The sequence below is a fragment of the Colletotrichum orchidophilum genome (assembly GCF_001831195.1).
Source record: "Colletotrichum orchidophilum strain IMI 309357 chromosome Unknown Scaffold_198.1, whole genome shotgun sequence".
Taxonomy (NCBI): domain Eukaryota; kingdom Fungi; phylum Ascomycota; class Sordariomycetes; order Glomerellales; family Glomerellaceae; genus Colletotrichum; species Colletotrichum orchidophilum.
The window spans coordinates 23,804-48,804 of NW_019173154.1; the positions used below are offsets into that span (position 1 = coordinate 23,804).

The 25,001-nt window shown below is 51.6% G+C and overlaps 8 protein-coding genes across 8 annotated transcripts; 4 read left to right on the forward strand and 4 right to left on the reverse strand.

Moving 5' to 3' along the window:
- Window positions 1–2,575: 2,575 nt before the first annotated feature.
- CORC01_13534 (uncharacterized protein) lies at window positions 2,576–4,118 on the forward strand (the record flags this gene model as incomplete). The annotated part of the gene is made up of 2 exons (XM_022625151.1): window positions 2,576–2,873; window positions 3,151–4,118. 2 exons carry the CDS (start codon window positions 2,576–2,578, stop codon window positions 4,116–4,118), a joined length of 1,266 nt encoding a protein of 421 aa, XP_022468331.1.
- Window positions 4,119–5,542: 1,424 nt separating this feature from the next.
- On the reverse strand, window positions 5,543–8,662 carry CORC01_13535 (uncharacterized protein; the record flags this gene model as incomplete). Its single annotated transcript, XM_022625152.1, has 2 exons — window positions 5,543–5,607; window positions 8,311–8,662. 2 exons carry the CDS (start codon window positions 8,660–8,662, stop codon window positions 5,543–5,545), a joined length of 417 nt encoding a protein of 138 aa, XP_022468332.1.
- A 442-nt stretch (window positions 8,663–9,104) lies between these two features.
- Window positions 9,105–10,284, forward strand: CORC01_13536 (uncharacterized protein; the record flags this gene model as incomplete). Its single annotated transcript, XM_022625153.1, has 3 exons — window positions 9,105–9,484; window positions 9,541–10,048; window positions 10,273–10,284. The coding sequence occupies 3 exons, from the start codon at window positions 9,105–9,107 to the stop codon at window positions 10,282–10,284; spliced, it is 900 nt and encodes a 299-aa protein (XP_022468333.1).
- A 2,256-nt stretch (window positions 10,285–12,540) lies between these two features.
- On the forward strand, window positions 12,541–13,950 carry CORC01_13537 (uncharacterized protein; the record flags this gene model as incomplete). The annotated part of the gene is made up of 1 exon (XM_022625154.1): window positions 12,541–13,950. The coding sequence occupies one exon, from the start codon at window positions 12,541–12,543 to the stop codon at window positions 13,948–13,950; it is 1,410 nt and encodes a 469-aa protein (XP_022468334.1).
- Window positions 13,951–14,365: 415 nt separating this feature from the next.
- On the reverse strand, window positions 14,366–15,940 carry CORC01_13538 (uncharacterized protein; the record flags this gene model as incomplete). Its single annotated transcript, XM_022625155.1, has 3 exons — window positions 14,366–14,550; window positions 14,603–15,760; window positions 15,820–15,940. 3 exons carry the CDS (start codon window positions 15,938–15,940, stop codon window positions 14,366–14,368), a joined length of 1,464 nt encoding a protein of 487 aa, XP_022468335.1.
- Window positions 15,941–16,548: 608 nt separating this feature from the next.
- On the reverse strand, window positions 16,549–18,083 carry CORC01_13539 (dimethylaniline monooxygenase; the record flags this gene model as incomplete). The annotated part of the gene is made up of 3 exons (XM_022625156.1): window positions 16,549–17,280; window positions 17,334–17,895; window positions 17,947–18,083. 3 exons carry the CDS (start codon window positions 18,081–18,083, stop codon window positions 16,549–16,551), a joined length of 1,431 nt encoding a protein of 476 aa, XP_022468336.1.
- A 3,495-nt stretch (window positions 18,084–21,578) lies between these two features.
- On the forward strand, window positions 21,579–21,818 carry CORC01_13540 (uncharacterized protein; the record flags this gene model as incomplete). Its single annotated transcript, XM_022625157.1, has 1 exon — window positions 21,579–21,818. The coding sequence occupies one exon, from the start codon at window positions 21,579–21,581 to the stop codon at window positions 21,816–21,818; it is 240 nt and encodes a 79-aa protein (XP_022468337.1).
- Window positions 21,819–22,961: 1,143 nt separating this feature from the next.
- On the reverse strand, window positions 22,962–23,743 carry CORC01_13541 (uncharacterized protein; the record flags this gene model as incomplete). Its single annotated transcript, XM_022625158.1, has 2 exons — window positions 22,962–23,144; window positions 23,222–23,743. 2 exons carry the CDS (start codon window positions 23,741–23,743, stop codon window positions 22,962–22,964), a joined length of 705 nt encoding a protein of 234 aa, XP_022468338.1.
- Window positions 23,744–25,001: the final 1,258 nt, after the last annotated feature.

A 25,001-nucleotide genomic window follows, 5' to 3' on the forward strand; every position in this document is an offset into this window, starting at 1 on the left:
AGTGCCTCCTCTTTCTCTGAGACCCAGGCCACCTCCGGAGAAACCTATGCAGGGCGGAGGAGGCTTCGATTCACTAATCCGTACAGGGGAAAGGGGAAAGAAAGAAAGAGAGAGAGAGAGCACATTTGTATGGTAACTCGTGAGAGCGGACTTTCGAGCCGATGCGTAATATTTTCTGCCCAGTGGTAGTTTGCGTTTCTTCCCTGGCATGGGAATCTTGAAATGCCGCTGAGCGGCGGCATATTCGATTACTCGAAGCCAAGCGGCCAGGGAGTGCTACTTGCTAGGTTGGTCCAGACGCAGGCAGTGGCCTGTAAACCCGGTCAAGGGGGGCCAATACCCTACCGTCAGCGGGCGAACCTTGGCTTGCCGCTTCAAACTTCAAAGACAAGGCAGCGCCCGTGGAGAAAGTCTCGCTCTTTCTCAGACCCTGTCCTGCACTCCTGAGGAACGTCGCTTGGAGGAAGGGGAGGTAAAGACAGAGAGATAGGTGGATTCGCCCGTGGAGTTATACTATAGTATGGTTACGCTACGGACACCAAGCTCCGTGTGTGACGGGGTGCTGATCCATGGCTCCATCTACGACGAAACCTTGTCCGGCGCGGCTGAAAGGTTCAGGTCTGAAGAAGGGCAAAACACAGGAGTTTGATCGAATGAGAACAAAAGAGTACGGGAGAGCGTCATGAGTGGTTTTTTTTTTTTGGAGGTTTCCGATGACAGATTTGTTGTCTGTGTGTTCTCTGATGTAAAAAGGCCCGTGGAATCCTTGCTCGTGGAGGAGATTCCGACCAAGGCACAACGAAATCATCATCACACGACGGAGCCAAGGCCACTTACAAGTTACAAGCTACCTTACCTTAGCTATCCGTAAGGTACTCGATCTTGAGGCTCCACCAAGGCATCGATCACTCATCGAGAAGGGAAACGTCGTTCGGCCAGGTCGGCGCGGCCCAGCTGCCAGCAGGTCGCAGCGGCAGATAACCTGAAACCAGACGCGCGCGTGGGGCGGTGCTGCGGTGATGCGGTGATGCCAGATGGGCATACGATTTTTTTGGGACAACCCTGCGGCGAGTCATGGACCCTGAAAATGCCAAACTACCTTCACAACATCCGGGTGGGAAAGCTGCAGAAGGCGGCATTGACCTTGGCTGGCCTTGCTGGGCTGCTGCAGAACCTACCATAGTAAGTAGCCCTGGATGATGGGGGCCTTCTCTTTGTTAGTTTACAGATACCGGTACGGCGTTGCCCGTCGCCGAACCATGATCCCTACACCCCTCCCTCCCTCTCTCTTTCTCTCGCACCTTTTAGCCTCTAAGTTCTGACTACTTCTTCAGGCCAAGTCTGGGGGCCTTTTCTCTCGGGACGAGTCAATCGTCCGCCCCCTCCACCGCAGTCTTCCCTCAAAGTTGGGACGCTGGCGGTTGGGCGCTGCAAGACAAGCAACACGGCTTGACCCTGGGTATCCCCTTTCTGATATTGTTTGGGTGCGGCTGGCTTACCTACACATATATGTGAGACTGTAAGTGGCATGGGTAGCATTACCCCCCCGGGTCGGCGTGCTGCCGGCGAGATGTTCGCAGAGACCTTGACGCTTCCACGACACTGACACCCCAAGAGGCGAAATCCTGATTATGGAGCCCCTTGCTCCATGTGGATGTTCGAGGGAGGGGAGGAGGGGAGCAAGGCTCGGATCCAAAGTACCGTGAGGGAGGTGATGGCTGTGGTGTGGGATATGTGACTTCTTTAAGGCGTGGCTGCGCCGCCCTCCTCTCGATCGTCTGGGAGGATGGTTTCTGGAGTTTCTTTGCAACTTGACTCGCTCCTCTTTTGTTTCCCTTTTCTTTCATCCCCTCTTTCGAAGATGAGCACCTGTTGATTATGTTTTCTCTTCTCAATTGAGGAAATCCGGAAAAGAAGGATCCCGAGCCAGGCCACCATTCCGTTCATTTTCGGTTCTCAATATTCGCCTTTTCATCACTCTTAGTTTTACTACTACACTCTCTCGCGGAGGTAATATTAATCCTACGGTGGAAGGATCAAGAGCCTCTTGTACTTGCTGTTCCCACTTCTTTGCTACTGGTTTAGTCATCTGTTGTTCATTGGTGTTCCTGTTTCGAAATCTTGCACTAAGAGGAAGAGAAAAGGTAAAGGTTGTCGACAGCCTTACTTCAAACACGTTGCGTACACATAGACATTTTTGTCTTGTCAGCTACTACCTGGCACATCGTGTTCCCCTTCCCACATCGCCCACCTCCTCTTCATACCACTTCATCTCCTAATCACTCACTACCTACTGACGGACTCTCTCTCACCTCCCCGACCTCATCCCGAACAAAGGTACAGCCTTTTCGGGGCCGGAGCCTCAGATTTGTGTTCCGTCATTACACAACCCGGTACGATCGACACGGTGCGGCTGGTTTGACGATTGTTTACGACTGTTATGCAACAACAAGAGGCTGGTTCTCTCGACGACACATCTTCCCCATCATCGGCATCGAATTCGTTGGGAAATTCTCTCCTTTAGCTGAGGCACCTTCTCCTATACCAAACAACCAAACCTACCAACCGGCAAACCATGAAGGCGACGATAACGAAGGCGGTCCTGCTGACGCTGCTCAGCAGCGGCGGCTTTGCGGGGGGCGTCCGGGCCGCGGCGAACCTGTGCTTCTTCCCCGGCGGCGTGCAAAGCCACGACGTGCCGTGCGATCCCAAGGCCGAGGTCAGCATGTGCTGCGGGAGCGTGAACGCGTGTCTGAGCAACGGGTTGTGCAAGCTCGATGATACGACGAATAAGACGGGTATTGCGTATGCGAGGGGGACGTGTTCGGATCCGACGTGGCAGAGTCCCATTTGTCCGCAAAATTGCGTGTTGAGTAAGTCTAAATCAACCATTTCCATTTGCACTGGGGGTTTGGGAGGGTTGATGAAGGTTGAGGCATCCGGGCATGGCGTGTCCAGGATGAGGGGAAAGGGGGGGGGGGGGGGGGGGCGGGGAAGGACCCCCCGTGCGGTGGGGGGGGGGGGGGGGGGGGGGGGGGGGGGAGGGGGGGGCGGGGGGGCGGGCGGGCGGGGGGGGGGGGGGGGGGGGGGGGGGGGGGGGTTCGCGGAATGGAAATAGGACGGGACAGTAGTACTAACACGCGAATGTAGACCCCGACACGAGGAAAAGCAAATCAGCATACGACTTTAGATTCAACGGCGTTCAGGTATGGCAATGCGACAGCCAAGGGTTCGGCGTACCGGGCAAGTTCTGCTGCGAGTCGGCCGCGGAGAAGACGCGATGCTGCAGCACGCCGGCCGCCATCTTTGGCCCTCTCATCGCCGCGACGCCGGGCAACGCCGCCGCCGTCCAGACCCTCAACACGGGCGCCAAGTCCACGCCCACACACTCGGGATCGGCCCGCGCCGGCGTGACGGGGGGCAGCAATTACCCATCACAGCCGATGCCCGAGATGACGGCCGTGCCGACGATAAGCAGCAAGATACCCGCCACGCCCGGAGGCGCGGGGGCGAGCCAGCCGACTGGCGATACGAATAGCGGCGGTGGCGGCGGCGGCGGCAATCAGGACAACGGACAAAGGGGGATCGGGAACGCGGCGGTCGTCGGGCTGGCTGTTGGTGCTAGCATCGGGGGTGCGTTGCTTGTGGCGGCGGGGGTGATGTGGTACCTACGCAAGGAGAGGTCTCGTCAGGGTCACGTCGAGCTCGATGGGTCCAGCACCAAGGGCGGGTTCCGCGGCAGCAGCGGGGCGGCGAGTGACCTGTCGGGGTCCGACACGGGACGCCTTGCGTACGCGGAATTCGGCGGCGGCGGCGGCGGCGGCGGCGGGGAGGCGAGTGACCTGTCGAGGTCCGACACGGGACGCATCGCGTACGGCGGGATGAACATTCACAATGTGAATCACAATAGCGGCGGTACGGGGACGATTAGCTCCATGGGGACGGGGACGTATAACATGACGCCTGGGATGATGCCTGTGAGGAGGGCGAGCAGCGAGTGGGATGGGAGTCCTGGCGGGCTGGGGGGCAACTATCAGATGGCTGAGATTGATGGCAAGGAGGCGATTGTGGTTGCCGAGCCGCAGGCGAGGAAGAAGAGCTTGTATGAGCTGCCGTAGCCCTGGCTACATTTACGTGGCGGGGGTGTCTTTTTGGGGGATGTGAGATGAAGCTACGTGGACGGGATAGGAGAACGTGGAAGTCATTGGGATAGATGGTTGGCGTGGAGTAAAACATGTAGAGACGGGATTGTACAAAAAGGACATTTGGGACGGGGATGGAGTATGGGTGGTGTGATACCTTGAAAACTTTTGATGGAGGGGACTTTTTTCTTTTCTTACTCCCCCTTCTCCCTTTTAGTCTACGGTTTATGAGAAATCTACTTTATGAACTCTGGATGCTGGTTTCTTTTTCTACCTAGTGTTCAATTCCTACGATTGGGCTTGCCGTGACATGATTTACGCTTATCCGCCATCTATCCATGACCTTCAAGTCTGTGTGGATGGACGAGATCGCGAACTTGGACGGGGAACGACACTGGCGTGAGAAGCAACGATGATGGGCACCAGGGCCTGTTGGCTGACAGCAGCTCATTACGATGTCTATTACATAGGACGGGACGATACTAGGAGGCAGAGACGGAGGGCTAGCGAGGGTACGGTGGAGGGAACGTGAAAGGAAGGGAAAGTGGGTTACTCGCACTTTGGTACTGGTCATGGCCAGCAACGTAACCGACCAACCGATCGGATCCGCGCCAGCGCTAATACGTTGTTGAAGGTGAGGAGAGGGAATTGTAGTTTATTGAACTTCTCGATCCGGTCACCAACACGTGCTTCCGCCCTATGGAGTTCTCCTGGGTAGTACTGGAAGTGGATGTCCAACTTCCACGGTCCACGGGGAACAGGACGTGAGGGATCGGGCACGTCTTGTGCCGTTGCTTCATGGTAGGGTAATGATCGACAGGGGAAGGTTTTGCGGCTCTGGTTGTGCCTCAATGTGACGGTGGCGAGTGAGAAGGATGGCAGGCCTCGGCATGGGAATTCCGCGAGTGCTGTTAGTCAGTTTTGCTGCAAGGTGAGAGTATCGTTAATCGTCTTTTTGTTATTTCCCTCTACTCTGCGAAATGAACACGGGAAGGGAAGCAGGGATTGCCTTGGTCTTGTCTGTCCATGTCTGCTTACCCGGATAGGTCGATCATTCGTCACCTTCCATGCCGGTAACGGGCAAGAGATTGAGATGATGGGGTTACGGAGGGAAGAGCAGAGCAGGCTGTGATGTCATAGCAGTGGTGCGCATTATAGAAAGGAGGCCTTGGTATCATCCAAGGCAAGGCCAGGGATGGTGTTCCGAAAGATTGTTTGTTGGATGTGAGTGGGCTGGTTGAAGCAGGGACCTCGAAGGGAGCGAGTGAGAAGGGATGTCGTTGCCGACGGTCTTCTCACTCTGTGTGTGGGTGAACAATGGACAGGGATACAGGGGGTTTAATGAGAACAGAGTTTGCCGCGACGTCTCATGAGGTATGATTGTCGATGCACAAAGAGTCCTAATTGGTGCGTTGCTGGCAAGTTGAGTGCGCTGATGTGGTCGCGGGTACTGTGAACTTGAGCTCTGGAGAACAGTTAGTGATGTATCGTTGTTGGATTGAGACATGGCTGCATTTGCTTTTGCCTGAACTTTTCAACTGTGTTGCTTCAACCTCTTTCTTAATGTATTGGTAGCTTCAATTACTGGAAATCCAAGAGTCTGTAGGATGGTTTGACTTGGCAGGTTGTCCTGACAGGTCTTGGAGTTCGGGTGGTGCTTTTCAATGATGGTGTGTAGGAGCCAAGAGACGAGACGAGCGGCAAAGTGTGTGTGTGTTTCCGTATAGATGTTTATCCAACACACGCTCATTAACATAACTTGAACTTTGGGCAGAACTAGATACCCGAAAAAATTTGGGACCGGTCTTGGTTGCATTAGTTGTTTAGCCGCATATCACACAACCAGAGGGCGTCGGGCTGGGTCGGAGTACGAAAAAACCTCGACCCACGATTTCAAACGGAGATCAGTCTCTTGGTTCGACATACACAATGGCAGATGGTTCAGTAAAGGTTATATGGAACATGATATGATACAGATCTACAGGTTATCAGCAAAAGCCGCGACAACAGATACTGGAGGAAAAAGATGAAGAAAGTTGGCCAGGGGAGCCGGGTGAGGGAAGAGGTCAATAGGACTGCGCCTCCTTGACAATGAACATCCCCGGCCCCAACGGACCCGGGATCACCCCACCACCGCACCGGGGCTTTCGACAGGAAGTGGGGTGCGATTCTGGCATCCGCTCGCGTAGAAGCGTGTGCAGGCGGTGACGGACCACCGACTTGCCGGAATATCGCCTACTTGGGACGGAAATTTGCCGACCACGCTGTGCGCGCTTGCGTTTTCACTGCAGCGGGCGCAAGATCTGGAGTTTGGGGGCCGTTCTTATGTTTCTTACTTCAGACGTTATAGCCCGCCCGCACAGCGTGGTGGGGAACGGAGGCCTCGTTGACAGGATTACGTGGCGATGGAGGTTTTCTGCAAGTTGTCTCTACATCTGCGTGTTTGTGTCATTGCCGGAGGCCGTTTCCATGAAGGATGGGATGATACGCTATTCTTGTCGGGCGGCTGATTCGAGGACACGGAGGAGTCTGAGAGAATAGGGTTTTATTCCTCTTTGATCTGCTGGAGCGAGTGCTTATCTTGAAGATCGGTCGCTAGTGGGTGATCACGATCCATAGTCTCAGTATCGACGCCGGTTACTGTAGTAAGCTGGGTTTGATCGACGTGACTATGAACACCATATATATGGCTCTTGGCAGCCGAGTATGAGCAGCTAGCCTGCATCACATCAGGTAGTGAAAGATGTATCTCTTCAGGCACGGATTCGACAGGCAAAAGATTTGACCGATGTCTGCCTTTTGAGTTCTTGGCTTTCGTTCAGATGAGATGTCGACGTTCCATCACGACTACCCCCTCCACTGTAATGGCGGCGGGGAGATGAAGGTTTTGTGGCAGTTTCGACATTCACCGCCCCTTTAATGACTTATGGACGTTTCAAACCTGAGCGAGCAAGCCTTTAACACGTACTCCTGATTGGTGTGGAACATTTCTCATATTTGGTGGAGATAATCTGCCCACGCCAGGCACTGTTTGAAGTCAAAGTCATCGATGGGGAGCGTGGATGCCGCGGGGGAGACGGAAACTCCCCGAACACAAAATCTTTGAGAAGCCGCCCCCAACGACACAGGTACGCATGAAGCTATTGCCCAGTGCCAGCCCGTGCCTGGAGTCTAACTTTTCCCTGCAAGCCCAAAGTTAGCAAGTCGCTCAAGAACCTTGGAAAGTGATTCAGGGGTTTGCTGAGACGATTCCGGAAGTTTGATATTATGACACGTATTGATGTTCCGTCGTAGGGCCGGACACCACCGACGGCAATAGTCTGTACAGCATATTCAATTAATTCTGCATTTAAATTCCACTGTTGCGAAATCGAGGCCTACAGAACGATATGCAGTACTACATGTACGCAAAAGGACCAATCTCAGGAAAGGTGAGCGGTGCGAAAAATGTTAGGCCTGGCCCGACGAGCACACACAAACTGCATCTTGAGAGGCCACGCTACCGATGTAAACTACCTCCACAGCAGCACATGCGGCCGTTGCTGCAAGGACTTCTGCCTTCTTTACCCCAGTGAGTAATGCGAACAATAGGGAGAATATAATGGTAAGAACGAGTGCGAGTCCCCTTCTGTGCACCATGTTCTGCATTAAGTACAAAACAAGAACGGAAAGATTTGGCAGAGCAGCGGAAAGAGTGGCTAGAATAATTTCACGGAGGCGTGAAACCTTTGCCTCGTCGTGTTTGCGGGTATCGTCCAGCCAGACCTTTTCACTGGACTTATAAGACGTTGATGTTAGCTGGCAGCATCCAGATACCAAGAGAGAGGCTGCCACGGGATGATTACTAACTGTGCTGTGTTTTCTGATCACCGTGTGGTACAAGTTGAGGACTTTTCCGTTCATAAACCTGGTAAATCGATCTGTCCCGACCGTGGATCCCCCAAGGCTGAAGGTATCATCTCGGTTGCTCTGGTTCCATGTCATTGCTTCGATGCCTGTCATGTCCAGGAACCCGTTCCCTCCTTGGGGGTTCTTCAGCCATGTCGTGAGAAAATGCCATTCGTCATCAGATGGTCGAGGTAATTTGTGTAGAGAAGAGGCATTTTGGATTGCTTGTTCTAAATTTTGACTTCAGATGAGATTTTTTTCAGGGCAGGAGAACTCATACGGTATTCCTCAAGCTTCTTCCTGATTTCGATCAAAAGTTCGTACTGTATGGAGTCTGAGTCCTCGGCGTATTGCTTCATAGTCCGAAAACTGGATTCGTATTCCCTCCTGATGGGATCGGTAGAGTTTCTGTCCTCTTCTCTGGTGTCTTCAAGTTGCTGCTCAAGTTCTTGAAGCTCCGACTGAAGACGTAAGAGGTTCATCATGCTGAGATAACCAAATTTCCGAAATATCGCCACCTCAGGCGACCTGGCGAACAGGTTGGCCAAATTGCCATACCCTCTTTCAGGAAATCTGCCTGAATCCTGGAAAGCGCTTCCAGTCAGGCCTCCGTCATTCTGGCTGGTATTCATCTGCAGCGAACGTGGTGATCTCCTCCCTTAATATTCGATGTAAGGGCCGATCTCTTGCTGGCAAGTCTGATCGGAGGTTTAAGGCTCATCGATAACAGTTGATTTGAAAGGCCATTTACTTGATGGACATGGATTTAACCGGGTGTTGGAATATTTACACTTGAGCCGGGTGAGATTCCTCGGACCCCGCACTTTAGCCGTATCTAAACTGATCAAAGCTGCATCTAACTACATTTCATGAGCGAATCCGAGCTTGAATGCCAAGGTCACTCCACACTGCCGTATGGAATTGGGTGGACATGTGACTTACGGAAGCCTCCCACTTTGCGCTATTTTCCGTCTCGGATAAAGGTCTTATCATGTACGAGCCTTGTCACTTGTTGAACACGTTCGCGATCGTCAACTTTCAAGAACCTCTGCTGATAGCCCCGCATCACCTAATATGGAACCATTGGGAGTCGCCGCATCGGTGATTGCAGTTGTAGAATCTGCTTCCAGAGTCCAGAGCGTGCTTCGAACCGCGCTGAGTCGCTCTCGTGAGAGCGATAGTGCACAAGAGAGTCTGCGTCGACTGGACGCCTCAATAACAATGCTCAAGGTCATGCATCTGGAACTTGATCCGGGCAATCTTTCCGCACGACTTGGGGCCGAGCCCGCTACTGATATGCTCAGGCAGATTGGAGATATTCACTTAGCCGACCTGAACATCAGTCTCACTTACCCCAGTGACATGAAGGCACAGAAAGAGTATCCCAGCCACGTGGCAGCATCGGCTGACAGGCTTGAAAAGGCCGTGCAGCAGCTCAGAGAAATTGAACAAATGTCAGCTAAATCTGGAACGAAATCATGTTTAGGAAAATACTGATAAATTGGCCTAGCTTCACGTTGCGGCGTATTGAGAAAATTGTCGTCAAATCCGAGGCACTCCATTCGAAGCAGGAGACAGAGAACAACAAAAGACAACAAGCTGTATCTGAGATTGGTCAAACCTTATCAGTACTCAAGTCGCATCTAATAACGAATGAGGGGACATCGGAAAATGATACTCAAAAGGCCTTGGACAACATTGGTCAAAGACTATCGGAAATCAGCTTACTGTTGGTGGAGGGAGAAAGTCCGGACCGAACGATAGACGAGCTACGAGCAGCACTTCAGTCAACCCTGGGCAGGTCTCAAGGATCTGACCACAACCTGGTCGTTTTTCCCTTTGTCATCCTAATGGCAGAAGCCGAAGATGTCATGGCTAGAGTCATACTCGACACCGGTGTCCAGGACAACTGGATCAATGCGAAGATATTGGAGAGAGCAAATATGGAATATGATGAGCTTGAAGGGGCGGGAAATTACGTTGGGGCGGGAGGAGCTCACTTCACACCTCTCGGTCAGGTAAAGCTGAGTTGGTATTCGAAAAACCAAGCACTCAGCAAAGTCTCGTATTTTTTGGTACTGGACAATTTGCCATGTGATGTAATACTCGGCAGCAAGTACATTTTGGCGAGCATGGATGAGCTCATAGAGCCAGTCTTGCCTATAAGGAACACCAACCTAACTAAAGGTCGCTCTTTCCCCTGTATTAAATGTCCTTGGACAAAACTTCTGACTTCAATTAGAGGATTACGTGAATCTCCAACGAACCGGAAAGGAAAATGGCGCAAAGAACGAGAGAATCATTGCTCTTCAGAGAGAGCAGAACAGAGCAGAGCGGGAAAAGAGACGGGCCCAAAAGGCCGACTCTCAAATGTCAACGCCAGGAAGCCCAGGCCCGTACACGGGTGTAGCAAACAATCTCCGTCGGAGTCCCACACTCTCGTCGAGACGTCAAAGTACGCTATCTTCGACTCAACCGTCGTTCCTTAACGACAATCAATCAAGCAGCTCAGGGGCCTTGCATTCCGCACTGTCATCTCAATCATCTGCAGCTCAGACCTACATGTATGCAGCAGAGTCTTCCACGGAACCACTACCTGCAACATTTTCTTCAAATACGTCGATACCTGAAGTAGGGGAACATGAACAAAGCAAAAGAATCTGAAGCTTGGGGACAAGTCAGATGGGACTTCTGTCATGGAAGCTCAAAACGTGACTCGTCTAATGCCTCTCAGCACTATAATGGGCTGGACTTGCACTTCCTATTCTTTGTATCCATCTCCCTAACAGCACTTTTGCATTCTTGTCTTCTCCTATTGTGTTTCCACGACTGGCGTACAAACATTAGTAAGTAGCCTCATTAACAATGAGCTTTACTTTGTAGAGACAGGGACAATTGTTAGCGGGTAGCAGGCGAGATTTTTTCCTCTCCAGCAAGCCCGGACAGATAACCTGAGAGAACATGAAAACCCCGATTGCTAGGTCCTCCTGTTAATTCGCTCATGTATCCATTACTTCGAAATATCAAAGACACTCAAAGCAATGACTAGGCGAAAGTAAAACAGGACTTGAGGATAATCGGGCCTTTACGGACCAAAAGGACGAACACCTCTTGCTCTCCTACGAGACCAAAGCTCGTCTAAGAGGTACGAGAACGCTCTGCATTTCCTGATCAGGCCGAAAGCTCGAGCATAGACTCTCAAATTTCACCGATACGAAGAAATCGTGAAATCTTTAATTGTTTACACAGCCGACTGCTAAGCGGGCTCTGCGTCGACCTGGTATCGGCCCGTCGCACTGACTACGAGCAATGCCCGAATGTAATGCCTTCAAAACTTCCTGTTTGGATATTAGCAGAAGAGAAAAATTGTCAAGTTCTCGTTGCAATCCACTGCGGCAGGTGCCAGGGGCAGCTGAGGGAGGCATTCTCTTCGTCCCAGCTTGGCGCTAGAGTGCCCGTGTACCGCATGTTTACTTGCATCCGTGTGCTCATCAGCAAACTTTGGGCGTAGGGTTGCCAGGACGCTATCGGATGATTTAGCGGCGGGTCAACGGCGACAAGAATACCAAAAATAATAGATCAAAAATACTGAGCTTCTTGCTCCTCAACACTTGCAAGCAGTAGCAGACAAATAACACAGTGAAATATGGGTGAGGCCAGGTGAACATCACGTGCAAGATGACCAGAGTAGACTCTCAGATAACAGAACGGCGAGGGGTCAAGCCGAGGTAAATTGGAAGCGTCAACTCTTCCTCGAATCATTTCTTGTGCGGGGGAAAGAGTAAGTTGGGTACCACAACGCACTAGGCGCCCGGTTGTGGCGCTTCAGTGAAGCTAAGATGCACCCCGCGAGCTTCCATTGTATTAGACCATGACCAAAGCCGATATATCCGTCCATCGTCGCAGGGAATGTTCCAACGGCGAGAGGTACAATGGTACAATAGATAGAAATGCTCGGACAATTTCTCTCGAGCGTGGGACTTTGGGACGGTTCAGACTGGCGGCTAACCCTGCGTTTCCTATTTCAGTAATTGTAGCAGCGCAACCGAACTCCAAGACCAATACGACATGCAATAGCACCGAGAATTGGACCATTCAATTCGTTCCCCCATCTGAGAAATCAGCAAAGAGCTCCCGTAGCTTGCTGATCGTCGAGCTCTCCTCAGAAAGCTTGCTCATAACGCCAGTCCCGCAAGACCCTCGTTAGAGTTGTTGTCACGGATCCGCTCCAGGATCTTCCACGCCGGTAGCCTCGTACACGTTGTGGTGCGCTCACACTTCATCAGGTATGATTCAATAATGCCGAAGACTGTTACTACTTCCACTTCAGTCCGACGTTTCTTAGCATATAAGCAGCTTCGTATCCAGACCCGACATTGAGATTTTGAGCCCTCCAAGTCATCAGCTTCCATCACACAATCCCATTCACTCTCTTCAAGGTCTTCAGTCTTTTCTTTCCTAATCTTTAGCAATACACTTCTAATTCAACAAAACTCCACCTGCCGAAACAATGCGCTCTCATATCCAGCAACTCGCTTTGGCTGCTGCTTTATTGGGGTCTGGTGATGCTGCGCCGGCCGGCCTTCTCGACGGTCTCGGTGTTGTTACTCAGCTTTTGGCTCTCCCGACCGACTATGTTTCCACTTTGACCGGGGTTCTCGGCACAAAACCGGGGAGCGGCGTTGGGGCCGGAGTCCTCAACGCCGGAGATCTCCAAACGAAGCTAGGTTCGATCTGGAACACCGGAAGCACCAGCAACTTCTACGAAAATATCCAGAAGCAAATCGGTCAAGGCCTAGTCCCGGGCAATTTACTTTCCAGCTTCCAGGGACTCCTCGGCACCGGCCTTTTGAGTAGCTTGGATCTGGCCAACAATGCCAACAAGCTCATCGCTCCCCTCAACGGGATCGACTCAACAAGCAACAACAACCCGGTAAACCCGGCCAAGCCTGTCTATCCCAAGAAGGGAGCCGCCGATGCGCCTTACACCCTCTCTGAGCAGCAGCTTCGCCAGGCCATCCACATACCCGAGACATTCACTTACGGCCAGAAGCCCCCGGTCATCTTCATTCCCGGAACTGGTGTCTATGGAGGAGAGGCCTTTAGCTCCAACCTGCTGAAACTTTTCACGAACGTCCCCTACGCTGACCCTGTCTGGCTCAATATTCCCGGTGCTCTCCTCGGCGACGCCCAGGTCAACTCGGAGTACGTCGCTTACGCCATCAATTACATCAACGGCATCAGCAACAAAAATTCGAGCATCATCTCCTGGTCCCAGGGAGGTCTGGACACCCAGTGGGCATTCACCCACTGGCCTTCCACCCGCAACGCCGTTGCCAACTTCTTCCCCGTCTCCCCCGACTTCCACGGAACTGTTCTCGCCAACGTTCTCTGCCTTGCGCCCGGCAATGGTGCCCTCGACGCTCCCTGCGACCCTTCCGTCATTCAACAGGAATATAACTCCGTCTTCGTCAACTCTCTTCGCTCCCGCGGAGGAGCCGATGCCTACGTCCCCACGACAACTTTCTATAGTGCCCTCCTTGATGAGGTTGTTGAGCCCCAACAGGGCACTGCTGCTTCCGCTTACCTGACTGATGCTCGCCGCGTTGGTGTCAGCAACATCGTCGTCCAGTCTGTCTGCCCTGGCCTCCCCGCCGGTGGCTTCTATGGCCACGCCACGATGCTCTTCAACCCCTTGACAGCCGCCTTGATCAAGGATGTTCTCCAGAGGGGTCCGGGTCCCGCCAAGGTTAGCAACATCAACCTCAACGAGGTTTGCAAGGATTTCATTACTCCTGGCTTGACCCTCGATGATGGAATTGCTACTGCTGGCTCGATTGTAGCTGCAGGTATTCGCTTGCTGGCTTACCTCCCGAAGCTTATCGCCGAGCCCAACTTGATGGCTTACGCTCGTGCCTAAGCGGAAATGTTATTCATACCGGGAGAGGATGTGACATTTTGCAAGGTCTCACTTTTCGATGCAATGAAATACTGTGCGCTAGAAGAAATACTGAGGAAGTAATTGGGAATGGACGGGACTGTAATTTTGATTTGTAAATTCGGAACTAGCTATATACTCATTGATCATGTAATTATAAACAAGCAGGTGCGTTGAGAAACATTGAATCTCCAGTAAATGTGATAAACTGCTCGACTATATTAGGGTATTGAAACTTGAACCAGAATCAATAACAAAAAATCATCATTGACCCAGTTGACATTTTTTTGATCTTGGAGATAAATGAGTCTCCCTTTCTGTGGCTTGAATGGAGCTAGCGAATTTATCCCTCACTGGGACAGAATTTCATAAGATCTAGGAGTTCTAGAGGACGAAATCACATCTTTGCATCTCTCCCAATGCCTGTCTGTCCAACAGCAAATTCCTTTCTGTCCTCCACTGATAACCTTGTCTCGGCGAGTTCACCGGTCTGTGATTGTTCCTCTACAGTTGCAAGGCTGTCGGCCTCTTCAACTGGAACGTGATCCCTGACTACAAGCCACGTAGGGTAAACGGCCAAAACTATACCTGTTAGCATAACCCTCTATAACATCATTGACTTGGCTTAGCTTACCCAGAAGAATAGTGTTGACAGCAAGTGGAACTCGTCCTCCCTTCCACTTCTGTGTGTTCAAGCCGAATGAGATAGCTTGAGAGAAACTCTCCTGACCTCTGAGGATACCAGAGAAGCGAGTAAGCTCGGAGATGTTGTCCGTCTTGGTGGCCAAGAGGTAGTAAAGCCAGCTCTGCAACGCTTGACGGGCAAAGTCCCACAATAAGAGCACAAAGAAGCCCTCGGTGAATCCCTTATCCTCCCAATCGTACGCAGGTGGATTGCGGGTGTACTTCTCCTGAATGACCCAGCCGTAAACCCACGCAATAATGTGCCAGACGATGACATAGTAGAAGCCAATGGTGATGCGCTTCTTGACGCTGAACTTCTTGTAGTCCAGGAGGGTGCTAATCAGCTGAGACGAGAGAAGGGTGCCAAAGTTGCTGACGAAACCGATGAGCGCGCGGGCGCGGATACCGAAGTAGTAAGACTGAAAGTTTCCGCTGTATTGATTGAAGTAGGCAGCCCAGAAGACGGGGAGAAGCAGCAGGATATCCTTCCGCTTCGACACGCGGAGGAGCTCTTTGAACTCGGCCTTGAAGGACTTTTCGGCTTTGATGATGACCTTGCTGCCGTCGGATCGTTGCACTTTTTCCGGGGGAGAGAGAGCGAGGGCAAGGGGCACACTGAGACATTGCAGCGCAACGAACACCAGGTAAGTCTGATATCCTACCTTGCCCTTCTTCTTTGCAGCTGCATTATTGTTGAGCGCCAGTACGATTGCGCCACCGACAAGAGGACCACCGGTTCTGAACCAGAGCCAAATGTTCATGTACTTGCCACGCTTAGCCGGCTCAGGGTATCCCAAAGCAACGGCTCCCTCGGCGGCCCAGAACAAGCCGGCAGAGATACCGCAGGCGGCGGCTCCAACAAGAACGAGCCAAACGTTACCGTAACGGTTGTTGGTGTACAGTCCAGCAGAGTAGAGAGGGTAGCCAACAGCTCCCAACAAAAGTGTTCTAGCGAGCCCGATTCGGTTCGCGATGGGTCCACCGAATAGGCACAGAAAGGCCATAAGCCCAAACACGAGCGCATTGGCAGCGTTGACGAGGTACGGTTCCTGGGCACCACCTGCTCCGAGAGCGTTCATCGCGTTCCACAGGCCGGGTGCCATGAAGCCTAGATGATGTAAGTCATTGAACGCAAAGGCCGTTCTCACAGAGTGCTCAATATCATACCGACTCCTCCAATAACGAAGGCATTGAAGAGACTGCTGTGGTACCACACACGCTTCACCGGTGGGCCGGAAGCCGCATCTTGGACGTCCGACGACACGGACTTGGGTGATTCTTCCGCCATTTTGGTGGATTCTTGGGCTCGAGATTGAAAAACATCATGCAGACATGTTGGTAGAGAATTATCATTCACTTATATGATCCGCCGTGTCTCGGCTACCATCGCCACTTTGACGATGTACTAGGCATCTCTTGTCCAAAAGTTCCTCCAAACTTTTCTCATAGGATGAATTCCTCATTCTCTTCAAGAATGACGAATATGCTAGTGCAACATTGAATCCACCATTCAAAGGACAACCGTGCAGCTCATTCGGTAGTTGATCGTGGAGGTCCACTAAACTCCGCGTGGATCCGCGTGGACTCCTACCCCTCGGTCGAACTCCGTCGGAATATTAACCATAACTGGTAGGTCTATCGTGATTTCGGTTGGGAATAATACGCAAAATTGGATACACAACTCGCGTAGGAATTAGCGTCCTAGAAGTAATGAAGAAAGATGCGAAACAAAACTCTTCTTCAAAATCACGCTTATGAGCGGGACAAAGTTGATCATAGTAACGTTAACCAAAGCTCATCTCAAGTCATTCTAACAAGAGGGTCGAATAATTTCAGTCAACGTTGCATGGAAAAAACTAGGTCCCTATAAGCCCCTGCGGCAATGTCGCATCAACTCTAAAGCTTTGCTAGGACAAGCTTCTTCTCCTCTTCCTTCTTTTTCAACTCCTGCCACCACTTTTGCTTCAGTGCTAGGACGCCAAAGCCCAGCAACGCCCACTCATCCTCCCATGCAGGTAACTCGTAGGCATCAGTACCCGATGCAGGAGGTCCAGCAACACCCCGCAAAAACTCAAAATATTCCGAAAAGTCGGGCTTGATCTCGTGAAACTGGGATGTCGGTCCCTTGTACTGCAGGCGCTTCACCTCCCACTCGTCTTGCTCCCGCGGCGAAGGCAGCCCACCTCCCCGGTTTGCAAAGTAGCGAGCCACAGCAACGGCTTGGTACTCATAAACACGGAACGAGATGGCTGCCTTGACTTGTCCGACGATTGTAAGCGAAGGGTCCGCAATGTTGAAGACGTGTTGGTAGAATCCCGAGAGACGTCCACTCGGCGTAACGGGATCTGGACGCAAGAATGGGTAGGAAAGTCGATATCCGGTACCAAAGTGGACTTTCTCGACGCCGTCCACTTCGCTACCGTCCGAAAATGCGACTTTGACGAGATTGTCTGACCCAACAGACACGCGGGTAATTTGCGGCTTGCGAACGACGTTGGGGAGTTCCCATGCGTCTTTGAGAACCTCGTTGTAGCTACGTTGCGAGACATAAAGGGGGCCAGAGACTACGCTGTGAATTTCAGAGACTGTGTCGGACGCAGATACGTTCCCACCGACGACCACGACTTTCTGAGTTCCTGTTGTCAGTCATTGATTTGGTTGGTGGGGATGGATCGACATACCTTGTCAACGTAGTCTTCCGGAGACCTGTATGCCTTGGAATGCTCAAATCTCTGAGGCAAAGCAGAAAATGTCTCCTTCAGTCCGTCAATGTTTGGAATAAATGGCACCCCGTAGTGCCCGGTGGCCACGATAACCGCGTCAAAAGTGTCTTGCCACCAGTAATCTCTCTTCTGATTTTTCAGATAGTGCTGAGTCTTCCTCAAAGTCAATTGCCATTTCTTGCCCACTTTTTCCACGCGCTCAACGTGCGTATTGAAAGTAAACAAGTGCGAGAACGGCTCTGCGATCTCCTCGAGGTAGCCTGCAACTTGCTCGTAGGGGTGGGACGGGTTCCTCTTGCCGAAGCGGTTGATTGACGACGCTGAGTTTACATCCGGGAAAGGCTTGTAGGTGAATGCCATGACTTGCGAGCCTACATTACTGTCCAGGGTAGGGTAGAGACCTGTCCGGGCTGTGACATTTTCAGATGCAGGCGGCAATGACTGTGGCAGCTTGGCTGGGATTTCTCGCACAGGCTGTGCCGAGAATGGTGAGAAAGGTTCAGGTTGCTCATCGTAAAGCCTGGAAGAGGTATGTTAGGATGAAACTGCGCCTCTGATGCAAGATGCGTACCATGTGCCACCAATTTTATCTCTTCTATCGAACAATTGGATCCTGTTAAAAGCATTCTCCTCGCTTAAAGCCTTCACAGCAGAGATGCCGGAAGGCCCAGCACCGATTACTGCAATGCTAGAATATCGGGGAGCCATGTTCTTATGTCAAGTCCGACCGGTACCGGGTTGTGGGAAATAAGGAACGGGTAGAGTTGCGGAAGCTTGTTGGATGTATTATGCCAAGTGAGGAACATATATTCTGAAAAGGTTCTGACGAATCGGTGTTGCATATGACGTGCTTGCACAACAGGCCGACCACGATGGAGATAGCGACAGTTCCACCGAGGGGCTTATCGTCCGGTCATTCATCGGAAATAATACATTTCATCATTTTTTCCCAACGTGAATATCATCATCTCTTTGTATTAGAATTCATCTACCATTGGAATCCGAGCGTTGGATTAAGCAATGAAGTGTGCAGGAGGCCTTGGCAAAGCACATCATTCTAGTCTGTACGTCAATCAATCAGATCGACTATCTGTCTCCTTTCACTAAGATATGAAAATTGGAATGTATTCATGGTTCCTTCACCCGAAATCCTTATCCAAGTGACGTGATGGACGAATGCTTACCAGCAACAATTGGCGCGATTCTTCCCGGTCATGACGCAACGAACCCAACAGACGGCATCGTCACTAGAAAGGTAAAGATCATGTCGATTTTGTAGCTAAAATCAAAAGTTAATTCCTTCTAGTCGCAAATTAGCAAAAGGCTCTTTGACTCGATTTTCCATGCATCCTTTCTCAACATGTTTTGCCCATCGAGTGATTCGGGTCTGACATTTTTCTGATTGACATAAGATCTTGTCTCTCCTGGTTATTCTCCCTTCTCTCTTGGATAATATCGAAGAGGTCGACGGGAGCCAGATTAAAAGTTGTCGCGAGAAGCGCGTACTGAAGGAGCTGGGACAGCTAATCAATCGAATTGACTTGTTTACTAGAAAACAGGACGAAATTGGCCATACTGTTTTTTGTTCCCAAAGTAATTCCTGTGCTGTTTAGTTACTACCACATGTAATGAAAGACCAAGAACAATGGGCGGCACACTCTGGCTTCAATTTCGGATAAGGATTGTCTTCGGATTCCAAATGAAGTGAGCCTATGGTCGGTAATACCTAGTCACACATGGTTTGAACTGAAATTGTATTTATATGATATATGTACTCAACTACTCGAGGTTCAGCGTGTTTTCTTCTCGTCGCCGTGATCTATCCTATTCGCAGGTTACCTGAGCTACTTTCACATGACTTCACTCAGTCTGTTCTCTTGAACGGTTTCCTGGCCCTTTTCTCGCTTTCATCATAGCCTGATACGTCGTGCAGTTGAATCTTGACTGTAATCGCGAGCAATAGATCAGATGTCTTGTACTCTCCCAATGAACAAAGGGCAGTGGCCTTCGAGATGAATGATTCCGGTCCAAACCTCGTCCTGACCTTGCTCCTTGGACAGAGTAGTCGAGTATAGCGGCCCTTACACCGGCTTTACTGCATGTAATAAGATATCGAGCTTTACAGTCTTTCTCTGTTTCTTTACTGGATATTGAAAACAGCAGTCATCTGTCAATTCGACGATGTATCATGAATCAGAAGGGCTCTTAAATCATGCGGACCTTGAGTGCCGCGCAAGAATCGAAGCTGTGTATTGTTGTAGTCTATGAGCCTGAGCGACAAATTGTATACCAACGTCATCCACTAGATGCTTAATGTGGGAAAGCACCAAAAAGCGGTCGGGCATCACAGGGGGCTCCGAAGTGGGCGAAAGCTCTTGAGTCTTGAGCGGCGGCGGTGGGCCCCGCATCGGCAGCTTTCGGAATAGCGATGCTCCATCGACACGTGGCAGCCCGAGCTGATGCGCCCCGCTCCAGCTCCCGCTACCGGCGTCGACCCGGGCCTGCGGTAGGCGAGGCGACGCCTGATTTGATTCTTCAACGGTGGAATGTGACGGAGTATGCGGGCAACGCTTGAAAGGGGGCGGGGTTCTTGTCCGGATGAGTTACCGAGCCTTGCGTTGATCCATGATCCTTCATTCATGTTTAGATAGCATCAAATTCTCCATTTCACTATTACCTAGAACATGGGAAAGTGAAAGAAGCTCGAGCACTGCTACGGTGCTCCAAGTCCATCATCGGTGTATCCGTGTCAAAGGAACTCATCCGGCTGATTTTGAGTTCATAGGTACATGTACATAAGGATTATTACTCATCACCTGGTTGGGTTTTCAAAAGCAAACGCGAGCAATGTGACTTATCGCAACCATTTTTTCCAGTTATTAGTAGTGAGATTGCTTTCGGCGGTCTTTGCGGGCGAATTTTTGTCGCAGTTGGACCGTTCACACCCAGAAAAGCTTTCACATGCGTCATTTCCCCCCTGTAGACGCATGTTTTCTGCGCCGATGAACCACCCCCATCAAATCCTCAAAAAGGACCCCCAGCTGAACCAAAACACAGCTCAAGACGAAGGAAGAACAACATCCCCAAAAGGCCAGGGGTCCAAGCTCGAGGTCACATTGTCACTTGGAGCCCCCTTGGAGAAACTGTAGGTACTGTGAAAGGGAACTGCAGGACTTGCGAATCGATGGAGGGCGTTGGACGCCGCGAGCCAGTCGGGGAGGCCCGTTGGTTTTGGGCCCTCGGTCTCCCGGCTCCACCCCGGGAAGTTCTCTAGTTTTCATTAGGCAGTCCTCACGGCAAAGACGGGCTCCATAAAAGTCAGGCCACCTCGACTCCATCCACCTTGAATCATTCCCTCCTTTCTCGGGCCTTCCAGCCATCACTTGACATGCCTCGTTTGCGGCAGTTTGACATGGTCGCCGAGTACTCGGATGCGCTTGATTCGCTTGACAAGCTTCTGCTTTGCTGTTCTCCTCACGCCGGTGCTGGTACTACTGTCCGAGGTTATGTTGAAGCCCCCGGCCAGTGACGAAAACTATTAGGAACTTACAGTTACAGCAAATATGAACCAACAACCTCCACGTAGAATAGGTACTTGGCAAGCGGATGTACACTAATTATGTGTTACTCGTGTTACTCGGCGTGATCCTCTCAAAGCCCTTGTTGCCTCCCCTCCATGTCGCGTGAGCCAACCAACCCGTCCAAGTCCGAGCGTGCTCGTCGGAGGACCCACCTTGCCGCCGGGCCGCTGTCGGTGAGGTAATCACTTGGGGAGGTTCCCAAAAGGGTCTTTCAGGTATCATCCCCGGGTTGCCTCTTGAATAATAATTTCTGCCCGTTTCTTTGCGGAAATTCCTCGAACTTCCTCTCCTACAACTCTTTTTTTCTTTGCCTTTTTCCTTCACCGTGTTCATTCCTCAATAGATCAATCTCCTCTCTCTTTTCGTTTCCATTTACGACAGATCGCCCATATAGACCCAGGCTATTATATTTACAGAATCGTAAAACCAAGTAAGCCGCGACCGTACCCCCCAAATCTCCCTCCCAATCCTCGCTCGGGCCAAGATACCCCGCGAGGTCGCAGTCGCATTCGCTGACCGGATCCGCGTGACTGCAGATTCCGAGCAAACCGAATAGCCCCGACAAGGAGGGAAAAGCACAACATTTAAATACCACAAAATCACCATAAAACAAACTGCCACAATGGGCCTCATCACGCGAGCCATCTCTCTCACCAACTTTGTCGTCGCCTCGTCTGCCCTCGGTTTCCAGGTCTTTGTCCTGTATCCCTGGCACGAGACGCTGTCCCACGACTTTGAGGAGCTCAAGAAGGAACATATCCGCGTTCTTGATTATGTGAAGGGCGTCGACGCCGGCCTGAGAAAGGGACAAGGCGGCGCACCTGCTGGCCAGTCCATTTTGGAGAGATTGGGCTACAAATGAGAGAATCAATCGCTCATCCCCCGTAGCCCGTAGACTTTTCGTTTTTTTTTTTTTTCTGGGGTCCAGTAAAGGGTCGGTCGGTCTGTCTGTCTATCCACGTTATCCTTCATTTCCACGATTGCATGCGATACTCCCTGAGAGCGAATTTAAAAGAGCTTATTCCCCGAAGTCTTCAGCAGCCTTGATTATGTGATCGTCCCTCAGCATTTCAGCCTAGTCTGGTGAGTCCATGTCGTTCGGTGATGAAGGCTGACTCCCGATCGGCAACAGCGTCGCTCGCGCGGATACCTCAAATCTTTGCGGCATCCGTTCAAGAGCGGACACATGTAGTTAACGTGCCTCGCACCCCTGTTCATGCATGCTTTCGACCGAGCTCGAGACAGTACATCTCATGCGATGAGATCGCCTGTCGCAACAAAACTCACTCATGCCATCGACAAGACAAGACAAGACACGACAGTACGTCACGTGGGGCGAGACCCGCTTCACCGCCGGCAGGTACCTACCTACATTACCTCAAAGCAGCTCCGGAGCCTGCTCCGAAGCTGCACGAGCGAATCGCCTCGACGAAAAGCGATCAAATCCGAGCGACTCGATGCATCACAGGTACTTCGCTACACTGAATGAGTGACTCATAACCTGCGGTACCTCAACCCGATTTGGTTCATCGAGGGCGGTCAAGAGGCCGGCATTACCACCTTCGATCTCAATGTCCTGGAGGTCTCATGAGCATGGCTCTCATCTCATCGAGAAGCGCGAAACCCCTCGAACAGAACTATAATCGGCTTGAGGGAACGCGATCGCGGTTTCTGAAGATGAATACACGGTACACGGTCACGGTGTTCAGATACGGGGTTTATTGACTCATTTGATCTCATTTAGCCTGACCAGGCTGCTCTCAAGCAGTTGGCAAGTCTCAGCTATGCTAGGGTATCGCGAATTCCATGGTGTCGCATCAATTTCCATTTGCTTTGCCCCGTCGATTCCTTCCGTATCAGCACGTAACGCCCCAAGGTGCTTCGTCGATTCTGCCCAATCTCATCACGCAACTAGTAACTCCTCAATTGGCAAATCAATTCGAATGTGTCGCAAAGTAAAAAGCCGTCATTGAGGCAATGTGGGCAATGCGTCATGCCAACTCGTCTAGACGTAGCTCTCAGCCTCAGCGGGCCAGGTAGCGACCCAGGCGACGAGGAAGATGAGCAGCCACATTATGAGCCAGGTGGCGTGACGGCCGGCGCTGCCAAAGCCAAGGATGGCACCGACGAGGATGCCAGCGTGGAGAAAGGCCGTGACGAGCAGGAAGATGTCGAGGTGCCAGCGACCCTGGGAAAACAAAATTTTTGATTAGCAGTGGTCCTCTAATCTCACCAGACTCCACCTCATCTCATACAGGTACTTACAATCATGACGCCCAAAACCTTGCGACGACCCTCAGCCTGGCCGATGACGGCAAGCGCCCAGGCAATGAAGAAGAAGCTAAGAACTCCGAGGATGATGTCGATGATCAGGCTGACGATCTGCGTGTGGATGATATCGTTGACGACGCCAAAGATGGAGATGGCAGTGCGGATACCCAGAATGATAATCATGCAGATGCGGCGAAGGAGCACAGCCTTGTCGGAGGTCTTGAGGTTGTACGCCTCCCAGGAAAAGGCCCAGCAAGTGCGCATATTGGGACACATGCGGTTCTGAACGGTGCCCTGGCCGGCAGTGGCACCACCGGCGGCGGCGCCCTGCTGATCGCCGTACGCCATGATGACGCTGTTGCCGAGGAGGGGCTCGAGCTCGTCGTCCGAGTCGGAGGTGAAGTCAAAGGGCTCGAGCTGGCTGCGGTAGGTGATCTCGGGGTATCCGCCAAAGTAGAGGAGGGCAGGATCGGTGCCAGGGGGCGGGGGAAAGATGAGCTGCGAAGGGTGAGGCATGGTTGGGCTTCTTATATTCCCTTCCCCCACAGACGGGACGGCCACAAGCGAAATGGGGAAAAGTGTCTTGGTGTTTGCGGATGGGGATCCTTGTGCTACGTGGCGCAGCGGAAGTTGTGCGAGGGTTTGGAGTGGTGATGGGTGGGAAGAAGAGGATCGTTGGTTTCCACTGCAGGGGAGGCTTGCTAGCTTCGCCCAGGAAATACATGGTGGGTTTGTTTATTACAATTTTTCTCAATTGGGCGAGAGCTAGCTTGGTCTTCTTCTTGAATAGGCGGGTGCAGTACCTCTACTGTCCAGTTGCTCTCGCCTGTTGGGGTTGTTGACGAGGGCATCACGACTAAGCAAGGGTTGTGAGTTTGGAGTGTGAGACGGGAGTTGTCCAGTCTGACTTTTGACGGCTCAACTCGGGACTTGATGGGCTGGTGAGGACTTTCTTCACCAAGACAAAGAATTCAACACAATCAAGTGGCTGCAGAGTGAAACGTTTCATGGCAGGTTGCACGGCAGCTACAATCTTTACCACAATTATCACATACAAAGACTATGTCAGTCTATTCGTTATCTTTGGGGCTTGAAACCTGCTGTTGGTTTATCTGGGTAACCCCCCAAGCTGCATCCACATGGACCGACACCGAAGCATGGGTCTCCAGTCGCTTTTAAGCTTATTCCAGCCGTCAAGAGATAACACGCCACCGCGGATCATCTGTTACCTTCCTAGGCGGCCCTCTTAATCTGACGACTTACAGTCATAGATCGGTTGAAACGCGACTGTGACAGCCACAGAATCCCCTCCGTTATTGACAGCCAACCTCAAGAATGAAGGCCCAGTTGCCCTTTGATTTCAGGGGATTTGACCCCCAACTTGGCGACCTCAGCCCTGTCCACTGTGGGGGCCGTCATTAGGCAACGGCTCTCGGAAGCTCTGGCGCCTTGGCATATGATCCTAACCATCAGGTAGGGATTGTAATTGCCTGGCACCAGCCACATCCTGAATCCTTCACAGTGAAGCATTCCAGGTAGAGAGACGCAGGACTACCCAGGGTGAAAGTCTGCTGCCTGAAAGCTATCGGATCCTACTGTAGGACTTGGGAAGAGAAGAGCTCGTACAAGTCCTAGCCTGGGATCAGACTCTGTCCATGTCGGCAGGGGCTTGAAAATGGCTCAAAGCATGTTGTCATGAAGTTCCATCCCGCAGATTTGGGCTTTGGTTATCAACATTGTCTTTGATTGATAGTATCAAGGCTGGGGTTTCTGC